The sequence below is a fragment of the Micromys minutus genome (assembly GCF_963924665.1).
Source record: "Micromys minutus genome assembly, chromosome: 5".
NCBI lineage: Eukaryota > Metazoa > Chordata > Mammalia > Rodentia > Muridae > Micromys > Micromys minutus.
The window spans coordinates 30,313,963-30,337,135 of NC_137974.1; the positions used below are offsets into that span (position 1 = coordinate 30,313,963).

The following is a 23,173-nucleotide window of genomic DNA, read 5'->3' on the forward strand; positions in this document are numbered from 1 at the left end:
GACCTAAGGTCAACCCTAAACACCTACATAGCAAAGTCATAACACACATCTTTAATTTCAGCAACTAGGGAGATACAGAAAGGCAGACCCCTGGTTCTTGCTAGCCAGCCACCCAGACTAGCCAAATCAATGGGCTAAGTGAATGCTTACCCCTCTCTAAAATGGAGCCTGAGGGATACACCCAACATTAACTTCTATCCTCTAACCTCCACACGTGCATTAGCACCTGCCCAAACATGCAAAGTACATACAAATACTTAAATGCCAAACACACAAACTCAATTCCCAGACAAGTAAATTACTGAGAGTGGTTCTTTATACAGGACTTGGGTTCAGTTTCAATCACCCACAAGGTGCTTGACAATCCCAGGAAAGCCAATATCCTCTTCTGGCCCCCATGGATACAATCCGTACATATAGTACACAAACACATGTGCATATTGGCAAGCATTCATTCAAAAATAAAATAAACTGTGGGAGTAACTTATCTGAAATTTGGGAATTAGCTGGATGTAAAGGGTAAACAAAGGGTGAACACAAGACTCCTTGCATATTTCTAGTGTGGTAACTATATATACAAACTTTAGAAGCAAGATAAACACAAAGATGAACATGCTGAAGAGGGTATATGACATCCAAGTAAGAACATCAAATCCTAATATTAGCAAAAATAAACATAAAATCAAATAATAATGCTAAATGAAATAAGCCAAGGACAGAAAAACAAACACCGTAAGAGTCATTTACACACTACATCTGATATTTCAATCTCACAGGAACGGAAGAATGGCTATTAGTGAGAACTCTGTTGGTATAAAAAATGGAGAAATGTTGGTCAAAATGCATGACAGAATAAACTGTACCATCTGCTGTACATCAAGTACAGTTGGTCAAAGTATATGAAAAAAGCAAGTGAAGAAATTTTTTAAATGTATTTTCACAAAAACTTAAGTGAGATGATGAATAGATTACTTTGATAATTCATTCCATGATGTATATACATATATTGAAACATGTTGTATAACCATACACAATTAAAAATATTAAAATAAACAAAATAATAAATTTAAAAGAAAAAGGTTAACCAGGCAGTGGTATGGTAGCACACCCCTGTGATACGACTGCTTGAAAGGCAGAGTCAAAGGGATTTCTGTGATTTCGAGGCCAGCCTGGTCCACAGAGCAAGTTCCAGGACAGTAAGGACTACGCAGAGTAACCCTGTCTTGGGGGTTGGGAGGAAGATGTGAGGGCATAAGATTAAACATATCACAAGTATGCCCTGAAGAGTATTAATGACAAAACAGATGGTCCCTGGAAAGTAAGCTTCAGCAGCCTATAGTTTGGAGTATAAACTAAAAGTCTCCAAGAAATACTATAGTCAAACAGCAAAAATACAAAAAAAAAAAAAAAAAAAAAAAATGTATTTGATCTTAAAATCTTTGCTCACTAATCTTTATTAACAAGTAATAAAAAAATTAATGTGATGAACATATTCTGTTATCTACTATATTACATTACAATATGAGTATTGGCTGTAAATCAAATTTGAATCATCATAAAATACTAGACTGGAAAATACTATTCTATCTTTGGTTGAATTACAAGCAAAACAAGAACAGTAATTTTTATGTTATTTACTAAATTATATCAAAAATTTTATAATACTTCATTTTTATATCGCCAATGGCATGGGATATTCGGATGGAGAAAACAATTTTAAAATTAATATAAGAAGCCTAATATTTTGGGTTGAACATATACACAAAACAGATTATGTTTCAAGAGAATTCAAGTGCAGGTTTAGGACACGTCACAGTTTTTTCTAACTCAGATAAGTTGGAGCCTAGGACAAGTCCAGCAGATACCAAAAGTTAAATTTTTACTACTTGGACAGCACTAAACAAATTTCTACTGTATTATAAAGTGAGGGAAAGAAATGTATCAACAAGCTTAAAATATAATACAGTCACCAGGCGTGGTGATCCCAGCCCTGGTGAGGCATTGGTACAATGACAGATCTAACTTCGAGGACAGCCTGATCTACAGAGTTCCAGGATAGCCAGGGCTACTGAGAAACTTGTCTCAAAAAATAAGTAAATAAATAAAAGTAAAATAGAAATTAATAAAAAAGAAAGTATACTCAAATTAAGCAAAATAACTAAAATATTAAAGAATACTACCTTAAATTATGTCAGGCAATAGTGAATAGAGACATAACATACTTTCATATTTTATAACAGTTTTGCTCACTATTAAACATCCATGGTTTATAACAGATCACTTCCACTAGAAGTTTCTCATATAATAACCATATAACTAAGTTATAAGTTAGTTTATTTTCTCTTTTAAAACACCCACAGCACCATCTATAGGCAAAACTTAAATAAGCAGGTTTTCAACAGATTTCTATACAATGCTGATCTTTGGCAATTCAGCACAACATGCCTGTATGACTTTATGTATGCAAGACTCTTTTTATACAAATTCCTATAGAGCCCTTAATTATAGTTAACCCCAAGAAAAAACAAGAACAAAAACAGAAAGAGGACTAAATTTCAGTAGAAATGGATGCACCAGGGTGTTCAAGCAGAAGCAGTGTATCACCATATACCAGTTTTTCAAGCCAGCACAAAGTCTCAGCGGGCCAAAGTTCCAAACCCAATCCTTGAGACTACATAGTTAAAGGAGAGAACCCATTCCCATACTGTCCTCTGACATTCATAATCAAATTAACAAGCAAATATAAAAGTGCTTTTTTGAAAACTATTTTCTCTAGTAGTTCAGTAAAACCAATTAGCCTCATTCCTGTCTATCCTAACTAACACACTAACACACACACTGGGGGTTGGGGAATTATATATATGGTAGTCAGTAATTGTTAACTAGAACCAAAAGCCACATCTTCATGTGAAGCATAAGGTATCTCCATCTCAAGTGAACTAACTGTAGCTGTGATAAGACATACTTCCAGCTGTAATTCTGTATACTTTCTCCTGAGTTCAGTGACTTCTTCTCCAGCCTGCATCTTCTTATATAAATCCAATTCCGTGTCAAGCAATTCTTTCTGCATCTGAAAGTCATTAATGTTTCAAATAACAATTAATGCTCTGAGCTTATGTTAACATTTTTCTCATATTCACTCTATACCGCCTTTTTTTTCTTTTTTTGGGGGGGGGGCAGACTAGTTATAGTTATACAGTCAAGATTGGCCTCAAAAAAACCAGGATTTTAGGTATGTGTCACCATGCCAACCAACATTTTTTCCATTACCAGCAATATTGCTAGTTTGTAAGCTTCCTTATTCCTTTTACTCTCATTGATTTCCCTAAAATCCACTGCCTAAACCATAGCCAAGGTGAGATTTCACGAATAAATAATGTGATAATTTTGAAAAAAGAAACCATGGGGCTAATGAGCATTATATACTATGTCTTTATGTAGGTAAACACATGTATCTTAGCTATATTGGAGGAAAAAACACAAATGAATGATGGTAGCTATATAGAAGAAGTGTATGGGGGGTTGAGGTTGAGGTGAGAGAAAATCCTATGTATATCTTTTATGTACTTTTAAACCATGTTAATGTGAGTTATTTAAAAAAAAAAAAATTACAAAGTTAAACTAAACCAGTAAGAATGAGGCCAGAAGAAAGAATCCAAAGCTGAAAACTTAACTGAAATAGACCTAACTTTATCTAATTAATAGTACTTACAAAACAAAACTAAAGTTAACCAATATCATAATCTGATTTAATCTTTAATGGAATATAATTCGATTGTAAAGGACATAAATAAAATTTGAATCCAGCTTAAGTGTTGGAAACAGTACTGCAACAACTGTGGAACTATTCTGAATGGATTGTAAGTCTACTTGAATGAATAACTATATTTATGTTATGAAGCCAAGTTGTCATTAGGGAAACTGGCAGTGGAATATCAATTTTCAAAAAGAATAACCATGTAACTCATATTAAAATGAGAAAAAAAAAACAATCTGACTTCATACATATATAGAGATGAGATACAAATATCATATCACCTATTTTCTCTCATTTATTCCATCTAGAAATACTGTGATCATTTGTTTGGACCATCTAGATTCAAACACCTAGTATTTCTCTTTGCAAATAAAAGCCATTCTGGACACTGATGCTAGGTTACTTCTGTCACTAGTCTTTTACATCACTAACTAATTGCAATACATAGTTCTTGGCCACACAGTCAAGTAACCATGCCACTTTGTCCTCAAACTATCTTCCCAAAATTATCCATATCATTTGCTAATAGCTGACTTTACACCTGTAAGAACTAGGACAGTTGTGAATAATCAGATTCTTAATGAGCTATATATATATCCTTAAAAGAATAGTTACAATAACTTTTGATAATTTTATTTTAAAGCTCTCTTTTTAAAAAAGATTTATTTGTATTTATTATGTATGGGTATTTTGCCTGCATGTATATCTGTGCATTATGTGTGTTCACTGTACTTGGGGGCCAAAAGAAGGTGCCAGATCCCCTTGAACTGGAGTTACAGACAGATATAAGCTGCCAAAGGAGGGAGTTGAACCTAGATCCTCTGGAAGAGCAGTAGGTGCACTTAACCATTATGCCCTTTTTCCAAGCCCATGTTTGAGAGCCTTAATAAGTAGTCGTGTGAATAACAAACCAGAATACCTGAGTCTTTGTTTTTATACTTTTTGGAAGACAGCGTCCAGGAGATGTAGATTTAACCTCATCTTTCAGTTTGGTAATATTTTTGGTCAAAATCTCTAATGTTTTCATTATTTCTGCTTTATCTTCAGACTTCATGGTTTTGTTTTTCTCTAGTTTTGAAATTAGCATCTGGCAAATTATAAAACAGAAGTTTAAGAGACTTACTCCTACTATTAATAAAAAAAACAAATATAGTAAAATTATTAAACAAATACACATTATGTTTAATTTATATGTTGTGAACAAAGCTGACAGACTTTTAGTATATACAGATAGAAGAACAAACCTGGTAATGCTAACAGCAAGTTTAATTACAATCAGTTTACTTTGTGAAGAAATTTACTATTATTTTGCTCACCAGAATGTAAGTTCTGGATCAGAAAAGTGGAATGGGAGATCACACAGAATTATGTTCTCCTAGTTACAACAGCTTCAGCTTTTTACATAAAGCACTGTGGTTGAATAAGGAATATCCAAAATAATAAAAGGCTATACTTCTAATCTTAAAGTAGGTTTTTGAGACAGTCTTACTCTGTAGCCTAAACTGGCTTCAAAGTAAGCAATCACAGCTTCAGCCTCCCTGAGTACTGAGTTAAGGCACCACTGTAAACCAACAAAACATTGTTTCTGTACTTTTACATTTTTCTACTAACACTCATTATAAAACACAACCAAGAAATGACTTCTAATTAAATGTCATAAATTAGAGCTCTCTATTCCCAAAAATGTCAGCCAAGAAATACAAGTCACATTAAATAATACTTTTTTGCAATTTACAATTTATGTGTCTGTGCTATGAGCAAGCAAATGTCCAATGAAGGCCAGGAAACACTGCCTGATCCCTCATAGCTAGAGTTACACGTAGTTGTGAGTCACCTGATAATTGGTTTAGGAACCCAAACAGGTACTCTGGAATATAAGTAGCAAATACTCTTAAATCATTGAGCTATCTCTCAGGGTTCCCATAAATTCTTTTAACCACATATAAAAAGGATAAAAACAAAAATTAATTCAGTAACTTAGCCTAGTGTACCAAAATGTACATTTCAACAACAACAAAAATTTACTGAGATTTTTTTTCTTTATACTACATCATTGAAATCTGTTGTGCAATTGACATTTTCACCTCAAGCCTTGGACTAGACACATTCTAGATGTGGCTTTTGACTATTCTATTGTGTAACACAGAAATAGAGGGTCCAAATTTAGTGAAGTACATATCAACAAAGGGAAAATTATTCCATTTCATTATTCACTGAACAAAAACTGTTGTACAGTAACAGAGCTAAATGAACTTATTTCAGGATGATAACCATATCCATCACTTTATGCTTCTTCAACTTCAATGCTAATGAATTAATACATAATGTTGATGATACACTTACTAACTTTTTCCCTTTTACCACTAATTACAGTAAATGTGTTTCTTACTGTGAATTAAATAGATTAAATTCACTAAAAATAACCACACTGATAATTCTGTCACATTTACTTTTACCAATTTACCTTCTGTGTTTCAATGTGCTTTTCTAAAATTTCTTGTTTCCTTTTTCGTACATCCTGCTGAAGTTTCAGTGCCTCCTAAAATAATCAAAATTGCTATTTAGTATAACTAAAGATAGATAAAACAATACAAGAGAAAAGCAGTTTTAAGTGGAGAAGCATGGCAACAAAAGCAATAGACAACAGTTGTGTCTGTAAAGCTTACACCATACATACAAGTTTCAGAGATGAACCAGAGGAAACTTCCTTCCCCCCAAAAAAGTGTAAAAAAATAATTATTGTGAGAGAAGGAAGATCAAATGCTCCAGTTTGACCTTGTGGTAAGCACTTCCAGAGATATACACACACACACAGGCATGCACACACCCACTGGAGAGGGCTTCCTATGTGCAAACTCTATGCCATGATATCTGTGCTCACCTGTTTCTTTTTCTGTGCTTCATTACTATCAACTGCAGGGGTAGACACTAGTAAGGTCTTTTGTGCAGCCTTCAAAGCAGCTGGATTATACACTGTTTTTGTAAGACCAGTAGATGTAGACAACACCTACCAACACAAATTCAATTTCTTAGAAAACCAGTGTTATCAATCATATCAATAATTTCTTAAGTCTTGCTTTCTAAGAAACTCCAACTTGAAAGCGTTTCTGCCTATAATTAAATATTGAACTAAATGTATCATATAGTTATAATAACTAAATCATATCTCATGTCTTAAAATGAATGGTATGAATGAGAAATAAGCCATATAACAAACACACAAACTCCTGGTGACTTAATACCTATAAAAACAAAGAAAAAAAAAGCAAACCCAAATATATAAAACAGAAAATAGGGAAAAAAGACTGTCATTACATTTATGAAAAAAGCACAAGAAGAAAGTGAATGTTAACCTACAAACATTTTAGTGTAATTGCTGTAGTTCCAAAATAAACAAAGCAGTCATTCTCCACTTCCTACATGCCATTCTTCCTCCCTGAAGTGATCTTAATCTCTTAGACCAAGTTTAGAAGTAGTACAAGTTACAGCACAAATCATTTTTTCCCAATACTTACAGATTTTTATTCCTTCTGCTATGACATAAAAATACCATTGAATTTGTTAGGTGATATTAACTACTTGATAAAAAAATAAAACAAAAAAAGAACCCGATGTCTTCCTTCCTGTCTACACTACAAGGCCCCAGAAAAGACTTAGTCTTTCTGTTCTTTGTGATTCTTGAACCTAAGTCTCTTTAATACAGAATTATGAGAATTGGTTAAAATAAACTTGAGAGGTGGGGGGTGTATCCTCAATATACTCATCTATAAAATTGGGGGTTTCATCTTGAGAGTATCTAAAACATGAACCCAAAGATCTCTCCTTTTCACTTGTTTTATCACTATGCTGTTAGAACCTAAATCAGTACAATCACATAATATTTTTACACTAAAGCAAGCAAATGGTTATAGATTGAAATGAAAAACCCTTTAAACATAAGGTTCAATAATAACAAGAACAATAAAAAAGACAGTGCTGACAGGCTACGTTTTATTTGTCAGTAAGTTCCATGAGATGACAGGTTCTTGGAAGATAGCATCTACAGATTCTATTAAAAACTAAGCAGGTAACCATGATTTTCCAGAGAAAATATTACTGCTTCTAACATCTTAATAGTTCTTGAGCTAAAATATAATACAGAAAGATTGAAGACTGTAAGTTAAAAATAATGCCCTATTTTTATACTATGTTAACATGGAGTGTAGCATAAAAGTAGAAATCTGGAGACCACTTTCTGATCTTTCACCATGAAATTATCAAACAAACAAACAAACAAACAAAAACACTACACCAAAGAAACAAAGAAAAACCATGGGCAACTTTTTACTCTTAATACTACTTCTCTGACTCAGAATCTAAATGAAATTAAAAAGTATAATTATTCTAGCTTCACAGAGCACAACTTATGCTTAAAAAGTAAAGGAAAATAATATTCTACATATATTAAATTTCACAGGAAATTTTCTTCAAAATAAAAGCTGCCAAATATTACTAATAAACATGAAATACTAAGAAATACTTGATTTCATTAGAAATCAAAATACAGATTTAGTTTATAGTCTAAATATTCAACAGTAAGTCTGGAATAATTCTGGAGAATTTCTTCAATGTTACTTTAGTATGTCACACATTGCTAAACTATATTAAAAAAGAGGTTGCTAACTAGGAAAAATACAAGGCAGTCTACTTTTAAATCTGAGTATACGATTCCTTTATGAGAATTCCTTAACAAGTTAAAAACTAACTATAAAATAAATAACTTGGAAATCTGAGTATCACGTTATCCTCCAGCACCAAATATGTGTTAAAATAAAATAAATTATTTAACCTAGCATTTTCCCACTCTACACACACACACACCTTTCCAAACCATCTTAGCATTATATGTCAGATTAATGAGTGTGGGCTGAAGGGAGTATCTGAGGAAAACAGACACTTCCTTCTTTCTATAAGCTGTCTCATAACCACATCCATAGCCCTATCCAGTGATTTCCTTCTGCAAAAACAGAATATATGATAAAAATATTCCATGAAGCCTCAATCTGAAGGACTCCTGTGTAAAATTGAACAATTGAGAAATAACAGTAAAGTGCTTAAAGCTGTACTTCCAACTGCAGCCATGTTTCAAATGTGCCAAGATGTAAAAGTAAAATGTCTTTGTGCCTATGTTTATTACAGGTGTTAGCCAGCAATTCTTGTAGTATCCTCAGCCAGTCTTTGTAGAGAATACAAACTCAGAAGATAAGTTAAAAAGATCATTATGTGATATGATTTTATTATTATCCTCCTATGACAAAGACAAAAGTCAATTTTCTAAATTGGTAATAGGTTATGCTTGAATGATACGTTGTTGTTCTTTTGTCTTTTAGGTTTATATGTATTAGTGTTTTGCCTGAGTGTTATAAATATGCACCATGTGCGTACCCAGTGTCCAAAGAGGTTAAAGGGGGCACCAAACCCCCTACACCTTCCAAACTTACAATGGCTGTGAACCATGTGTGTTCATGGAAACAAACCTGGATCCTCCACCAGCGCCAACAAGTGCTCTCAACTGCTGAGCCATCTTTCCAGTTCCCACATATCACCACCCACAGCCAGACCTACTATTATTAAGTGTAAAAAACAAGTCTTGCTAAGAATGAGAAGACTATTCTGTAAAAAAATAAAATAAAAAACAAAAAAACCCTATATAGGATTACTATGAAGCTATCTAAAGTTTCATTTTTAAAATAACTAACTCAAATTGAAATTTAATGATTTAGTATTTAATAACACTATAATAATAGAGCTAATAATCCAAATATTATTCTAAGTAATAATAATAAATAATAAAAGTTAATATCTGATAGGTATTTAAAACAGAAAAGAGAAACTCATTTTAACTTAAGTATCTAAAGAGTTATGTATGAGAAAATTAATGTGCTCAATTTTTTGATTAAGTATGTATTTAGTAAATCAGAATGTTTACAATATTATTTAAGAGCATATGGGTATGCATTTTATAACTCAGGCCAACTAGAGAACTCTGGAGAGAACAATGAGATTTAAAGATTTATTTGTGAGGTATTTTAAAGACTCTTCTCAAGAATATTATTTAAAAACATCACTTAACCAATAGTAAAACGTACCTTTGCTACTGTGTATGTGTGTCTGAGTCTGTCTGTCTGTCTGATAAAATGGCTAAATTGACCCAATACTTGGCACTGCCTCCCATTTCGGTTATAAGAACACTTAAAATCGTGATTATTAATTGAGGTTACGATTCTGTACTTTTGTTCTGAAATTATTTTACCACTGACCATCTTCGTAACTTCCTCACCCTTCGTTCATGGTAACCATCATTTTACTCTGTTCTATAAGTTCAACTTTGTGATCTTCCACATACATATAAGGAATCAACACTCTTACAGAGAAACATTTCAAACAAATATTAAAGAAAAATATTTATAATCTATAATCAATTTTTGCTACAAACCCTAGTTCCCAGAAAGTGTAGCTGGTATTTTAGATAAGTCAATTTTTCTTGTAGTAAAAAAAACAAAAACAACAACAACAAAAAAAAAAAAAAACCAAGAAAGTCTTCAAGAGTATGTACTAAAATAAATAAATAAATAAATAACCATTTAAAAGGGGGTTAAAAAAGCTTCACATATTGTCTCAATCTCTGGCTTTACATTGCCAAGACTGTACATCGAAGGAAAATTTAAAATCAAAAGGATATTAGCATCTCTTCTATAGTAAAGGGAATTTGTCCAATGTCATCTCCAATGGCTAAATGAAAACCTGAAGTCTCTAAATGAAATGTAGCTCAATTTTACCACATAATCTCCCATTTAAAAAAAAATTTCAAATACACATATCATTATGAAAATTTATACACATACACACACACACACACACACACACACACACACATATAAATTCTTCATAATGATAATGGATGTGTGTATATGTGATTTAAAATACTTTAGCAAATAAACATCCTATGGTAAACTTAGTATCTAAAGCTGGTATGCTTGTCACCAGGACATTCAATTGACAAGGTAAACATACTCCAAGAGAAGCACCACAAAGAAACTAGGGCTAGACAGAAAGGTTAACACAGATAGTAACAGAGAGTGAGCTAAAAAGAAAGTGAAAGAACAAGACAAACCTTGGAAGGTAAGACAGACACAAGGCAATACACAAAACGGTACTCCTCAAGATAGAAAAAACACAGTGCACAGTCAAAGTAACAGAACAGCAACTACTTTGGGAGTGTGGGGGGAATATAGACTGTGAACGAAACAAAGTAATTGTAGCCAATAAATTCAAATTTTCAAACATTAAAATAGCACTGACAGAATGGCAACAAAATAAAAGAAGACACTAGCTGATGTGAGTCAGAGAACCGAAAGCAGAGAGCAAAGTGGTAGACTGTGAATAAATAAATGTACAGCTCCTTTACCTTGACAATCACCCCTAGTGGTGAGGTCTAGAAATTAAAATTAACTTCTATGTGGAAAATACTTCATTTTTGGCACTAAGATGCCCAAGAGGAAAGTCTGATATAAACTGAGATTTGAATTCCCAGCAATGCCAAAGTTTAACAAAGTAAATAATATACCGAACTGTACTCTAAGGAACAAATATATGATGGCAGATCAGCCAGATGCTTGATTCACTTTCAACAAAAATTTCCTCTGTAATCTTCAGTCTAGAAAGAACAGGAACTAGAAACCAGAGAAATGCCAATTTTTTTGTGTTTTGCTAATATTCTAGGTTTCAAATAATTCAAATGAAGAAACAAATGTTACCTGAATAGTCACAAACACCTAAGCATGAAAACAGCATACATCTATTTAGAAGATCCAAAAACAGCTTCAACAATCTTAATTTACCGCCTTATTTTAAAAAAAGGATGTGTTGTAAAGCTTTATATGAAAAACTCAGCAATAAATTTAAACTGCCAATAATAAAATAATTTATATCATTCTTCCAATTTACAAACTACTTTTATAAGTAAATAAAGCAAAATAAATACTTCTATTTACCAGTGTACCAGTAAGTAAAAAGACTGAGGAAGGTTAAGTGCACTGCCCAGTTATCATGCAGTTAGTAACAAAGAGCTGGAGACCATAGTCATATAACATTCCTAGCTCATGGTCCTTTCTATTAGACTCCCAGAGTTCAATCTAAAATGCACAATGTCTATAAAGAAAATAAATGTAGTAACAAAAAAAAAAATGGAGCACATGGAAATAAGAGAAGCAAGTATTAAAATGTTGATGTAAAAGCTAGGCTAAGATTTTTCTTTTTCAGCAAACAGGTAGGGGTAAGGAGCTACCAATACTATTAAAAAGCAGGAGTTTGGAGCTATGAGAAAAAAAAAATGAAGATGCCACCTGGAAAACATTTATAAAGCCAAGACAAACACATCATGCTATTCTTACCTTTTCAGTTGCTGAAACAGATGGCTTTGATACAAAACCCAACCTGTCCTTCACAGATAATTTAGTTACATTCTAAAAAAATTAAAACGGACATATTCAGTGTTTCCCCAAACATATATTAGGTCTGTTGGGATTTTGAACATCCTGATTCTACTAAAATATATTGAGTCTGAGCACAGTAATACTAGCCACAGAAACCTGGGCCTTAAAAAAGGGGGGAGGGGGTAGAGAAACAAGGAAAAAGAGGAAGGGGAAAGGAAAAACAAAGGATAACAAGGAAATACATGTGGAAAAACAAAAAGTCTTTAATATTAACTATAAAAAATTACACTGTAAAAATCCATCCTCAAGTAGGTTCCTCAAGTCCCTTGTTGCAATTTTATATTAACAAGTAGAAACTGCACATTTTAAAGTAGACTTGAATATTTAAAATATAAGCCTGCTTCATAAGCTGAAAATTAAGTACCACTAGATCCTAAAATATGTTTGTAAGCAAATACATCATAATTACTGATTATTTAGATATGATAATTTAAAAATAACAGTACAACAATTTGCATGCTGAACCTTCATAGAGAATCTCCTTGCCTCATTCTACCCATTAGGAATTAATGACCTGAAAAGCTAACATGGCATCCATCTCTAAGTAGGTTACTACACCCTAACCCAATTTTGCACAGCATACCTTGAAATGTCTAGAGAAAAAGGAAAGCTATATTTTTGAGACTGAGAGTATAGAAACAAGAACCTGCCAATCAAGTATGGAAGTGGAAAGAAACAACATATGGAGAAGAGAATCCCAATCCATAGGAAGTGATGCAAAGTACTAAGCAGGGCAAGTGAGTACTTAAAACGATATATCATCAATCAAGCACGTGTAACCTGATGGCTTAAGTCTTCCCTTCTCAAAAGTTCTCTGTTCACTCTACTGCATAATTATCAGGAGATACAACTCTAAGTAAAAAGATAACAGAAAAAAATAAAATTTAGTGTACTGAACTTCACTCTCAGGCAAATTTGTTTAAATACATCTCCAAAGTAAAAAGAGGTCTTTCTCACGAGCATTAACTAGGAAAATAAATTTAAGATTAAAAAAAGACAATGTTATGATAAAATTAACTTATAGGTAGAGACAAAAATATAAATGCCAAATTTCTGTGTAGAACATTAATATAATTCCAGTTACCAAGGAAAATTAATTGGAGAACCTATTTGACAGGGCTGCTGATAAAAGCTGCTGGTTACCTGGGGAGGTTCTGAAGTAGCACTCTGGGCTTCTGCAGGTTCAACAGTACCTGAAGGTACAGGACCCAGCCGCTCTTTGACTGACTGCTTCACAACAGGTAAAATGGGCTGCTGAACTAAAGGCTGTATTACCTCAAAACAAAAGAAAAAATTAAAACTAATTAATTAGTAAAGGAATATGAAGCATAACCAGGATGACTTTATACTCCTTTATCAATATAAAGGTAAAATACAATTTGTAATCAAACTCAAGTGTTTCACTTTTTCAATGTATTAAATTTTCTTTGCAAGAAATAAATTATAAGTATAAAAAATTAAATTCACCATTGTTTAACAATAAAAAAACAGACTACCCTATAATACCTCTCAAAAACAGCTAGTATTCTCTCTAGGGAAAAAAGCAGAAGGAAGGGAAGAAAAAAACATTGTCTAAGGACTATGTAGTGGTAATCTTATGTAATATGTAGCCACCACTTAATAGGTGATTACTTCTCAGTAACTGTTGTTCTAGATACTTTACACATACCATCTTATAATTCCCTAAACTAAGATTAACCTCACAAGCTAATAAAAAAATAGTTAAGAGTAGTAACTTTCTCCAGCCTCTGTGATTAACAGTAGTAAAGTCAAGTGTCACATGGCTCATAAGCCTGTTTTAATACTAGCAAACGACACCAAGAAACATTAGACTTCACATAAATTTTTCTCTTACCTTTGGTGAATTAGTTTGTAACTGTTGAGTAGTTCCTTCTCTGTGCCAATAAACCTTAATAAAGCGATTATTTAATACTGCTTCTGTACTTGAGATTGCTTTCTTTGCTTCTTCATACGTTGCAAATTGGATAAGGGCTCCTTCAGGATCACCATTGTAGGCAACCTAAGATTTAACATATTGAGAACAGTTTACAACTTTATAGTCAGCTTCTTAAGATCTGAGTCCTTCAAGTATGACCTCATACTCAAGCTCCTGACACTTTTGTTATTTGTACAAAATGCCAATCTTGTCATTTTCACAGTATCTCCAAGAACCTGAGAAAGTTCTTTGTATTTTGCCTGTTTGCTTATTTAATTAATGGAATAAGGAAAAAGTTTATTCTGGGGCCAGATCTAAGTAACCATGGCCTGAAAACACTCATTTAGGTTTCAATGTAAAAGCAGTTTCTTGAAATTTTTAAGTGTTACAGAACAGAGAAAGACAGGACAAAGCAAGTTATCTGTGCCAGCAGTGTTGGTAAGTAGTGTGACTTTTTTAAAAACAGAGGATGAGTGGTAGATTATGAGATCATTTAGAGGTAAAGTTATGCTAGGTGGTTTTATGTCAACTTAAAATATCTCCATAAGATCTGGCTGTGCTCAAACCTATAGGACATCTTTTTAAGTAGTGGCTGATGGGAAAGGGTCCTAGCCCATTGTGGGTGGTCCCATGCCTGGGTTGGTGGTTCTGAGTTCTATAAGAAAGCAGGTTGAGCAAGCCATGGAGGAACGAGTCCAGCAGCAACCCCACAAGCAGCACCCTTCATGGCCTCTGCATCAGTTCCTGCTTCCAGATTCCTGTCCTGACTTCCTTTGGTGATGAAACAATTTCCTTGAGGTATTTCAGCAACAATAACCCTAAATAAGACACAAGTTCTCATGGGACTCTGAGCTCCAATGAGAGAAACCTGCTTTGTTTGTTTAATATTTATTTATTTCATGTATGTGGGTACACTGTCACTATCTTCAGACATACCAGAAGAGGGCATCTGATCCCATTACAGATGGTTGTGAGCCACCATGTGGTTGCTGGGAACTGAACTCAGGACCTCTGAAAGAGCAGCCAGTGCTCCTAACTGCTGAGCCATCTCTCCAGCCCAAGAGAAAACTGTTTAGGAGTCAGTCTGACCACGGAGTTCATCTCTACCCACCAGTAAGTAGCAAACAAACAGCATCAGTTCATTGTTAGTATCTCTTTTCTTGTATAAGTTAGCCCTCTTCAGGTATTTTATTATAGTAACAGATACAATACTAATGCAAAGTCCATCTTAAAATTTGAATAAATTTTTATTTTTCTATAAACATTTTCTCAAGTTAATTACTGACAATATTATTCCAAAGCTCTTACCTGTAAGTTAACCAATGTTCCAAATCGACTAAAATGTTCATTGAGTTTGCTGATATTATTTAGTTCTGGAGGAACTTTCCTAAGTTCAAGTTTAGTATTTTCATTTCCAAATTGAACCTTCTTCTGGAAACCCGGGCTGTTTGTCCTATTAAAATTTGGTCTGTAAGCAAAAACCAAGTTGATCAATATATTTATAAAACTGATCCTAACTATTACAAAGGAATAAGTAACATTTTAAAAATCTTGTTTTATCTTGGAAATCAGCTTACTGGATTTCATTTTAAGTCTTTCATTAACTTTACTTATTAATATAAAAATGATATCTGAACTGTTATCAGTTTGGGGATTCTTTTTGTTTGCTTTGTTTGTTTCTTCTTTTTCGAGACAGAAATTGTCTATGTAGCTCTCTAGCTATCCCAGAACTCACTATGAAGATCATGTTGGCCTTGAACTCAGTGATCTACCTGCCTCTGCCTCCCCAGTGCTGGGATTAAAGGTATAAGCCAACCACCTCCCAGCCAGAGAGATAAAATTATTAGAAATACATATAATATTTTTGGTATATGAGAAAAATACCTCTGATTCAGTGAATTCGCCCTTTCCAACTTTAAATCACAAATTTAATCATACTACATAGTGTAGAAACTACTCTTTCTAAACTATTCAGAGTAGCCCTAACTTTCCTTCATACATGACAATGTATAAACATACTGTCATATTCTGATTTCATAAAGTTCTTCCTGACCAATTCAATGTCCCTTTGGACTCTCTACCTAGGAAAGACCCTGTGCAATTCTTAACAGGAAGGACCCACAAAGTCTCCATCCAGATCGTCTACATGATTTACTCCTATTGATGCAGGGCTCATAACTATCCTGTATTCAGCAACACATCAAACACAATAAAAGGTTGCTGGTTTTAGAGGTGGAAGTAGAAAGTGGCAAAGCTGTGTCCTCCATAACACCACTTTTATAAGAAAACAGCTTTGTAGTGCCAAAGCAAGCTCATAGATTTCTGGAAAACAAACAAGACTGTAACTGAGAAGAGTCTACAGATCAGCATAACTTTAAGAGAAGAAATTACATAATCTCTAATCTAAAAATATAGTAATAATCATTGAACTACAGAAATCTTCAAGAGGCCCTGTCAACTTACTTATCAAACCATGTCTTCTTTGCAGAAACTCCAGATTCCCCAGGTCCAATAGTTCTTTTCCTTGATTCTGAATCGACTACTATCCTCATACTGCTTTTATTAGGAGGCTTTTCTGTGTCAAACGAAAGAAAGTGTACATTAATATTTAGTGTTTATCTCAGTTACTTCTTTAAATTCCTATGAAAATATATAGGTTTTCTATCAAATAAATAGATCTTATAGGCGAAAGGACTAAATAGATATTCAAATACAGAGTCCAGGGGAATTTTAGTCTTTTTCAGATGTGGTTTTTTTTTTTCACACTTAACTCTAAGACTCAATGAATTTCTCAAGCCAAATTACTATGTGATAATATAGTCTAATTATCAAGTAATATCCCATGATAAACTAATGCTACATTCAAGTTACCAGAATGTATAATTACATAATTTACACTGTAGCTTTTTGCACATCTATCATAGTCTAGAACAAGAAATTTGAAACCTAAAAAATGGACTGAAAACAAAAAGGGATGAAAAGAAGACTGAAGAGGGACCTGACATTCACCATTCAAGAGGGTTCCTAAATCAGCTAATAAATTAAAAGCAAAGTTAATAGGTAAAATAAATGTCCAACCTATCACACAAAAAATATACACAATGTATCTAAATGGTATTAAAATAATTATTACACAATAAAGATGCTATAAGAAAAGACATTCATACTTCTAAGTAAGTGCACATTTATCTCTCTATAGGAAGCACTTCTTGCAACATTCACAAAGAGCTGAGATTGCTATAATGAAAACAGTTATGTGGTAAAATTTACATACAAAGGATTTGATCTCTCTTCCTTCTCTCAATCATAACTAGAAATCAGTCTGACACTGGACTGGGTTTAGAAATATTATACAGTAGCAGAACACATTTCTGCCAATCCAAAAAAGCAAAGCATGAGTGAAGTGGTAGTCACCAAGTAAACGCAGGGAATACTGATAAGACTTAAAATGTTGGGGTGGACAGGTATCTCAGCTATTAGAGTTCAGTATCCAGTACCTACTTCAGGCAACTCACAACCTCCCATTAACTCTAGCACCAGAGGACCTACTTGACTACTTGGACACCTCTACTCACACACATTACTCATATATACACAGAAATGCATAACTAAAAATAAGTATTTTTTTTTCCTAACTGCTAAAGTGACCCAAAGAAAGTTTTTGTAAACTAACCAGTATGGGAGAGAAATTCAGAGAATGAATAAACATTACAGACAACTATAATCTTAAGGGGCTACATTTCCATTATAAGCAATGTATATGTCTTATATATGGAAGAAACTACAAAAGAAAGCTTCTTTTCCTATTACTAGCAATGATAATTAGATTACCTTAGGGAGAACTAAAAAATATACTGGAAAAAATATATATGAAGAGATTCTGTAATACCGCAAAGAGGGTATAAATTTTGAGTTAAAATGTTCCTCACACCCTACCGCAACATGCTATATAGAAGGAAGATAATTCAGAATCTGACACATTCCAATATATAACAATAACAAAACCTCAAATACTATGTAATCCTAAATTTAGTAATTTATATGCAATTCAAGAGTCTTGATGTTTCTAGTCTCTCTCTAAAGACAGCATTGGGAGCAAGATAGTTTCAAATGGCATGATTAAGAATAAAAGACCTACTTCTACCTTCGTAATATTTTAACAATTTTCTATCTCCTTTTATCAAAATCTGTATATGTAACTGCTACACTGTTTCAAACTGATGGGAACTCTAGCCATAATTTAATGCTAGTAAAGAATTTCTGCCTGGATCAATCAGTCAAAACTTTAGTTTTTAACAATTTATCTAAAAAGTCTGTCTCTCCTAGAATTTAAAAGTTGAGTTAATTACTAGCTCCTATTTCATTTTACTTAAAAAATGTGTCAAATTTTAAAATCTCAAGAGTACAAAAAGTTGTACACAGAGCTTAAGTCTTATATAAGTTAATTATCTACGACAGGACAGACTTTAAGACTATTATTACTTTCATCAGTGGTTTCTTGATGCTGTGTCCCTAGGTTGTGGTGATCCCTAATCAGTTAAAATTATTTTGTTGCTACCACATAACTGTAGGGGTTTTTTACTTTTATGAATTATAATATAAATATTTTTGGAGAGAGAAGTTTGCTAAAAGGGTCATGATCCACAGGTTGATTACCAGTTTTAGGTGAACTAGTAAGATCACAAACATAACAAAATTGTAAGAAACAAACAAGTTATCTAAGAAATACATAATATCAGAGAATTTCATAAATATAGTACTCATGACTAAATAGACTAAATAATCAAGTTTAGCAAGACCTGAATTATCCTTTCTTAGTGCTTTCCTCCTACTTCTGGTTTTGTTTTTGTGGTTGCTGTTATTTATTTTGATAAAGATCAACCCAGGGCTTTGTGCATGATAAGGAAACATTCTACTTCTAAACTACACCCAATTCTGCTTTTGTGAAAATAAGAAAAGATTGATCATAATACCTCTGGGGGGTAAATCCATGTCCCCTGATGTTAGTCCTATCAAGTTAGGCCTTTGTGCATGGACTCTGTGTCTATACATAGGTCTGGAAGTGTTTGTTATGCTTGGGGCTTCAGGATTGTAGCCATCTGTATCATATGGATCTGGTAACACAAAAACTGTAATTAAACAACAATTATAAAAAACCATTTGGTGACTCTTAAACACTGATAATAGAAAAGTAAACAATATAATTTATTATTAATGAACAACATACAAGTAATATGTTTTAAATATATAGTAGTTCTATAAAAACAAAACAAGCGAACAAAAAATGACACCAAGAGTCTTCCAAAATCTCCTCCTAATGGGGTGATTTAATTAACTGATCAAGTCTTCCTTTCACTGTGTAATTCTAGTGAGAAATTTGTGCCTTATTTTTAACTCACTAGGTATTTTTAAAGCTTTGCTCTAAAACTGCATTATGAAATTTAGAGGGGGCCAAAACTGCACCTGTGGGGAAAAGAGAAGGTGGAGCAGGAGGCGGCTGGTGATGAATGCCAGTTGTTACTACAGTAGGAACAGAGCTGGTTGCAGAGTTGGGAGGCGCATCCATGCCAGATGGCTGCAAAGGAGGAAGTGGAGGAGGTGGTCCTGTCAAAACCAAAGAATAAGAAATATCATCTGAAAGCAAACAAACGAAATAAATTATTATACATTCAACTCTGATATTCTTTTATCAAGCTAACATGTTTTCTACAAAAAGCAAACTCTTAACAAGTAAGTTAGCTTTTTATAGTAAATATTATTTTAAATCTATTACAAAACAGGTTTGATATAAACTATGAAGGACTAAAAGCAGGGTGATCATTATCATAATTCACAGGCTTTCACAAACCACAATAACTAGTTTACTGAAGGTTGAATCATATGCATGATATTGCAAATGGGAGTACACTCGGTTTCTACCAGGCATGTAAAGTAAAGGCCTACTTTACAAATTGTTTTTTAAAATGAGTATGAAATTATTAATTTCAAAAAATCACTATAGGTGAACAAATAATGAACAATAGAAAACAAATCTATCTTCTGACCTGTGACAGGTGGCAGACTAGGTGGTAATGGACCTGGAGGTGGCACAGGGGGTCTAAGATTCACAGGTGGGGGAGTAAGAATTGGAGGAGGTGGAGGCAGCCCAGGAGGAGGTGGTCCTTCAACAACGGGTGGCTGTGCTGGGAAAGGCAGCATGCCTGGCAAATTCACATCTTCTACAACCACTGGGTCACTTCCATGATCAAAAGGACACATGTCTCCTCTCATACAAAACCCCTTTTCTGTAAGTAAAGTACCATTAGAAATAAATGCAAAAGGCTCTGGAAATATAAACTATCTCTAAGCTAACAAATGATATTAAAAATAAGATTATTTGTAGTACTGGGCAAAAATATAATTTACATTTTTACAAGAGCTTTCTTCATTCTTATATTAAGTTATTACCAACTAATATTCTTAACACACCCAATAAAAAAGAAAATTAAATATGTATACTTCAGTAAGTAAAATAACAAATATATAAAACTTTTGGCAAATATGCCTCATTAGATAATACATTAACTACTTAACTATCTCATATAACACTAAAACCATACTGCAACTATAATTTCAATATTAAAAATATTTTTTATAGTAAATCCTTAAATGTCTTTGATTCTCTTTGAAAAAAAAAAAACTTACATGGGTCCTAAATATATTTCAATAATCACTCACTGATTTCTAAAGAATGATTTAATCAATGATATTTAAGTGGGCAGAATCAGTAACTCAGATGGTATCAACTCTTTTTTGATCCAACAATATTATAAACACAATTTGAATTGTTAATAGCAGTGGAAGATGATATTATGGAATTCACAGAGTAATCTTTCCCATATCATAGGTCAACTCCTGATGATTAATTACACAATCTAAACAAATATTTTAGGAAGAAACTTGTACAAAATATATCTGTAGAAAATTTATACATAAAAAATAAACTAGGCAAAATTACAAGAAAATACATTATAAAACAGTTAAGTGACTTACCATCATAATCTCTACACCGTTTCTTTGGCATTGGTGGCCTTACATAAGAGTTGTGATCTACCTGGTCTTCATGAAATTCAGACCAGCTTTCAGTAGTGTTATTACCATGATGAGTAGGAGCAATTACAGTAATGGTGCTGCTCAGAGTAGGTACAGGATAGTGCCCAGATGAGATGTTAGATACTGAAGAGACTGGTGTATAATTATTTTCTAATGGATCTGGTCTATCCAGGTCATATTTAGGTTTCACCAGGTCCCTTTCTGCAATAAAATATAAATAACATATAAAACTATTTCTTAAAAACAATTCAGATCTAATAAGAGCAATAGTTTTTGCTAAGCATAGAAAACAATCCAAACTTTACACAAACATTCTCCTTTTAAAAATCACCTAATAACTCACTGATCAAATTGCAGAAAGTTAAGTGTGAAGTGCTCGGTCCTCCCTGGGAAAGTTATATCACAGCCTTGCTCCAAAAGATACAAGAACATTGGAAGAGAAGGCAGAAAGACTATAGGAGTCAAAATTCAAGGAAATTAAGAGCCAAAAATAAAGGAAGCCAATGAAAAATGTCTTCTGGACAGGGTAAGTTCATCGCATTCACAAAACTCACAGCCAATATGGCTGCCTGCAAATCAAGCAAGTCAACACTCCAGCATAGAGAGAGGACTTGGGAGGAGGCCCCACTGTTGCCAATTGCAGCAGGAACAGGAGAGTTAGTTTACTTCAGTAGTATGGCCTATGTTATGTTGGCTGTGCAACAGTGGATGGATTGGACTATATAGTGAATTCCAGGGCAACCAGAGCCACATAGCGAGACCATGTCTTGAAAATAAATAAAATCTTTAAAAGAAAGCATTCACAGAAGTCAAGAGAAGCATGTCTTTAATCCCAGTACTCAGGAAGCAAAAGTGTGCAAATCTCTGGATGTCTGAGGATACCCTGGTGTATATAGCTAGGACAGCCAGGTTACACATTGAGAACCTGTCTCCATAAGAAAGAAAAAAGGGGATTCTCAAAAATAATAAGACACATAAAAGACATTAAGTAACACAGAAATTTTTCCCAGTTAAGAAATACAACCAAATCACAAACACGGGGATTACCAACCCCTGCTTCGAGTTCTGCTTCTGCTCCTCGTCCTGCTTCTATCTCTATCCCTGTCACGAAGTCTCTCTTTACTCCAGCTCCGACTTCGACTCCTGCTGTAACTGCGACTTCTCCCTCGCCTTCTATTATACCGGTCTCTGTATGAATCTCTTCGAGGAGGGTTTCGATCATAATCTCTTTTTCGAGAACGATCATCTTTTTTCCTCTCATCACGGCTTCTAAAAAATCATAACATTGAAGTAAATAATGCTGAAGTAACTGTAAAAGCTCCCAAATATGTAAGTTGTGTTACTATCATAAGAACAGACAACTCCAAAACCCAAAACCTCTGAGTTTACTTATATCTATTCTAAATACTTTTAAAAAGAAAATCAAACTTATCTCTTAGTTAAGTCTCATGTACAATATCTATGCAACTATATATCTACACATACAGACATCTATACATACATAGTCTATACATTCAATCACATTTGCCTATATTATCTGTATCATACTCTGAACACTTTGAAAGCATAATGAGAAAAATAATATACTCACACTAAAGGGAAACTTCAAGGCCCCCAACAACAATAACAAAAGACCCTCAAAAAACAAAAACCTAACATTTGCCTTGTTGTTAACATGCTTATTATTGCATTGTTACTATTTGAGACAGAGTTTTACTGTATAGCCTTGCTCTGTAGCTAAGGCTGGCACTCTGCCTCTGCCTCCTGAGTGCTCGGATTAAAAACAGTTGCCACCATATCCAGCCCTATTTCTATTATTACTATCATACACTTGTTACTTGTTATCATATACTG

The 23,173-nt window shown here is 33.5% G+C and overlaps 1 protein-coding gene across 5 annotated transcripts in view; it reads right to left on the reverse strand.

Moving 5' to 3' along the window:
* The window catches only part of RBM26 (RNA binding motif protein 26), a 69,000-nt gene that overhangs the window by 19,959 nt on the left and 25,868 nt on the right, over positions 1 to 23,173 (reverse strand). For 2 of the 5 annotated variants that reach the window (XM_080917139.1, XM_080917138.1), the window contains exons 5-18: positions 22,371 to 22,588; positions 21,260 to 21,520; positions 20,272 to 20,511; positions 19,691 to 19,861; positions 19,201 to 19,356; positions 16,691 to 16,802; positions 15,536 to 15,695; positions 14,147 to 14,311; positions 13,435 to 13,566; positions 12,190 to 12,261; positions 6,639 to 6,764; positions 6,222 to 6,296; positions 4,677 to 4,844; positions 2,966 to 3,070 (exon numbers count right to left, since the gene is read on the reverse strand). In XM_080917139.1, the coding sequence (XP_080773265.1) occupies positions 2,966 to 3,070; positions 4,677 to 4,844; positions 6,222 to 6,296; positions 6,639 to 6,764; positions 12,190 to 12,261; positions 13,435 to 13,566; positions 14,147 to 14,311; positions 15,536 to 15,695; positions 16,691 to 16,802; positions 19,201 to 19,356; positions 19,691 to 19,861; positions 20,272 to 20,511; positions 21,260 to 21,520; positions 22,371 to 22,588 (2,161 nt within the window). The remainder of the gene's footprint in view (positions 1 to 2,965; positions 3,071 to 4,676; positions 4,845 to 6,221; positions 6,297 to 6,638; positions 6,765 to 12,189; positions 12,262 to 13,434; positions 13,567 to 14,146; positions 14,312 to 15,535; positions 15,696 to 16,690; positions 16,803 to 19,200; positions 19,357 to 19,690; positions 19,862 to 20,271; positions 20,512 to 21,259; positions 21,521 to 22,370; positions 22,589 to 23,173) is intronic. The other 3 variants (XM_080917142.1, XM_080917141.1, XM_080917140.1) reach the window with 3 other exon arrangements.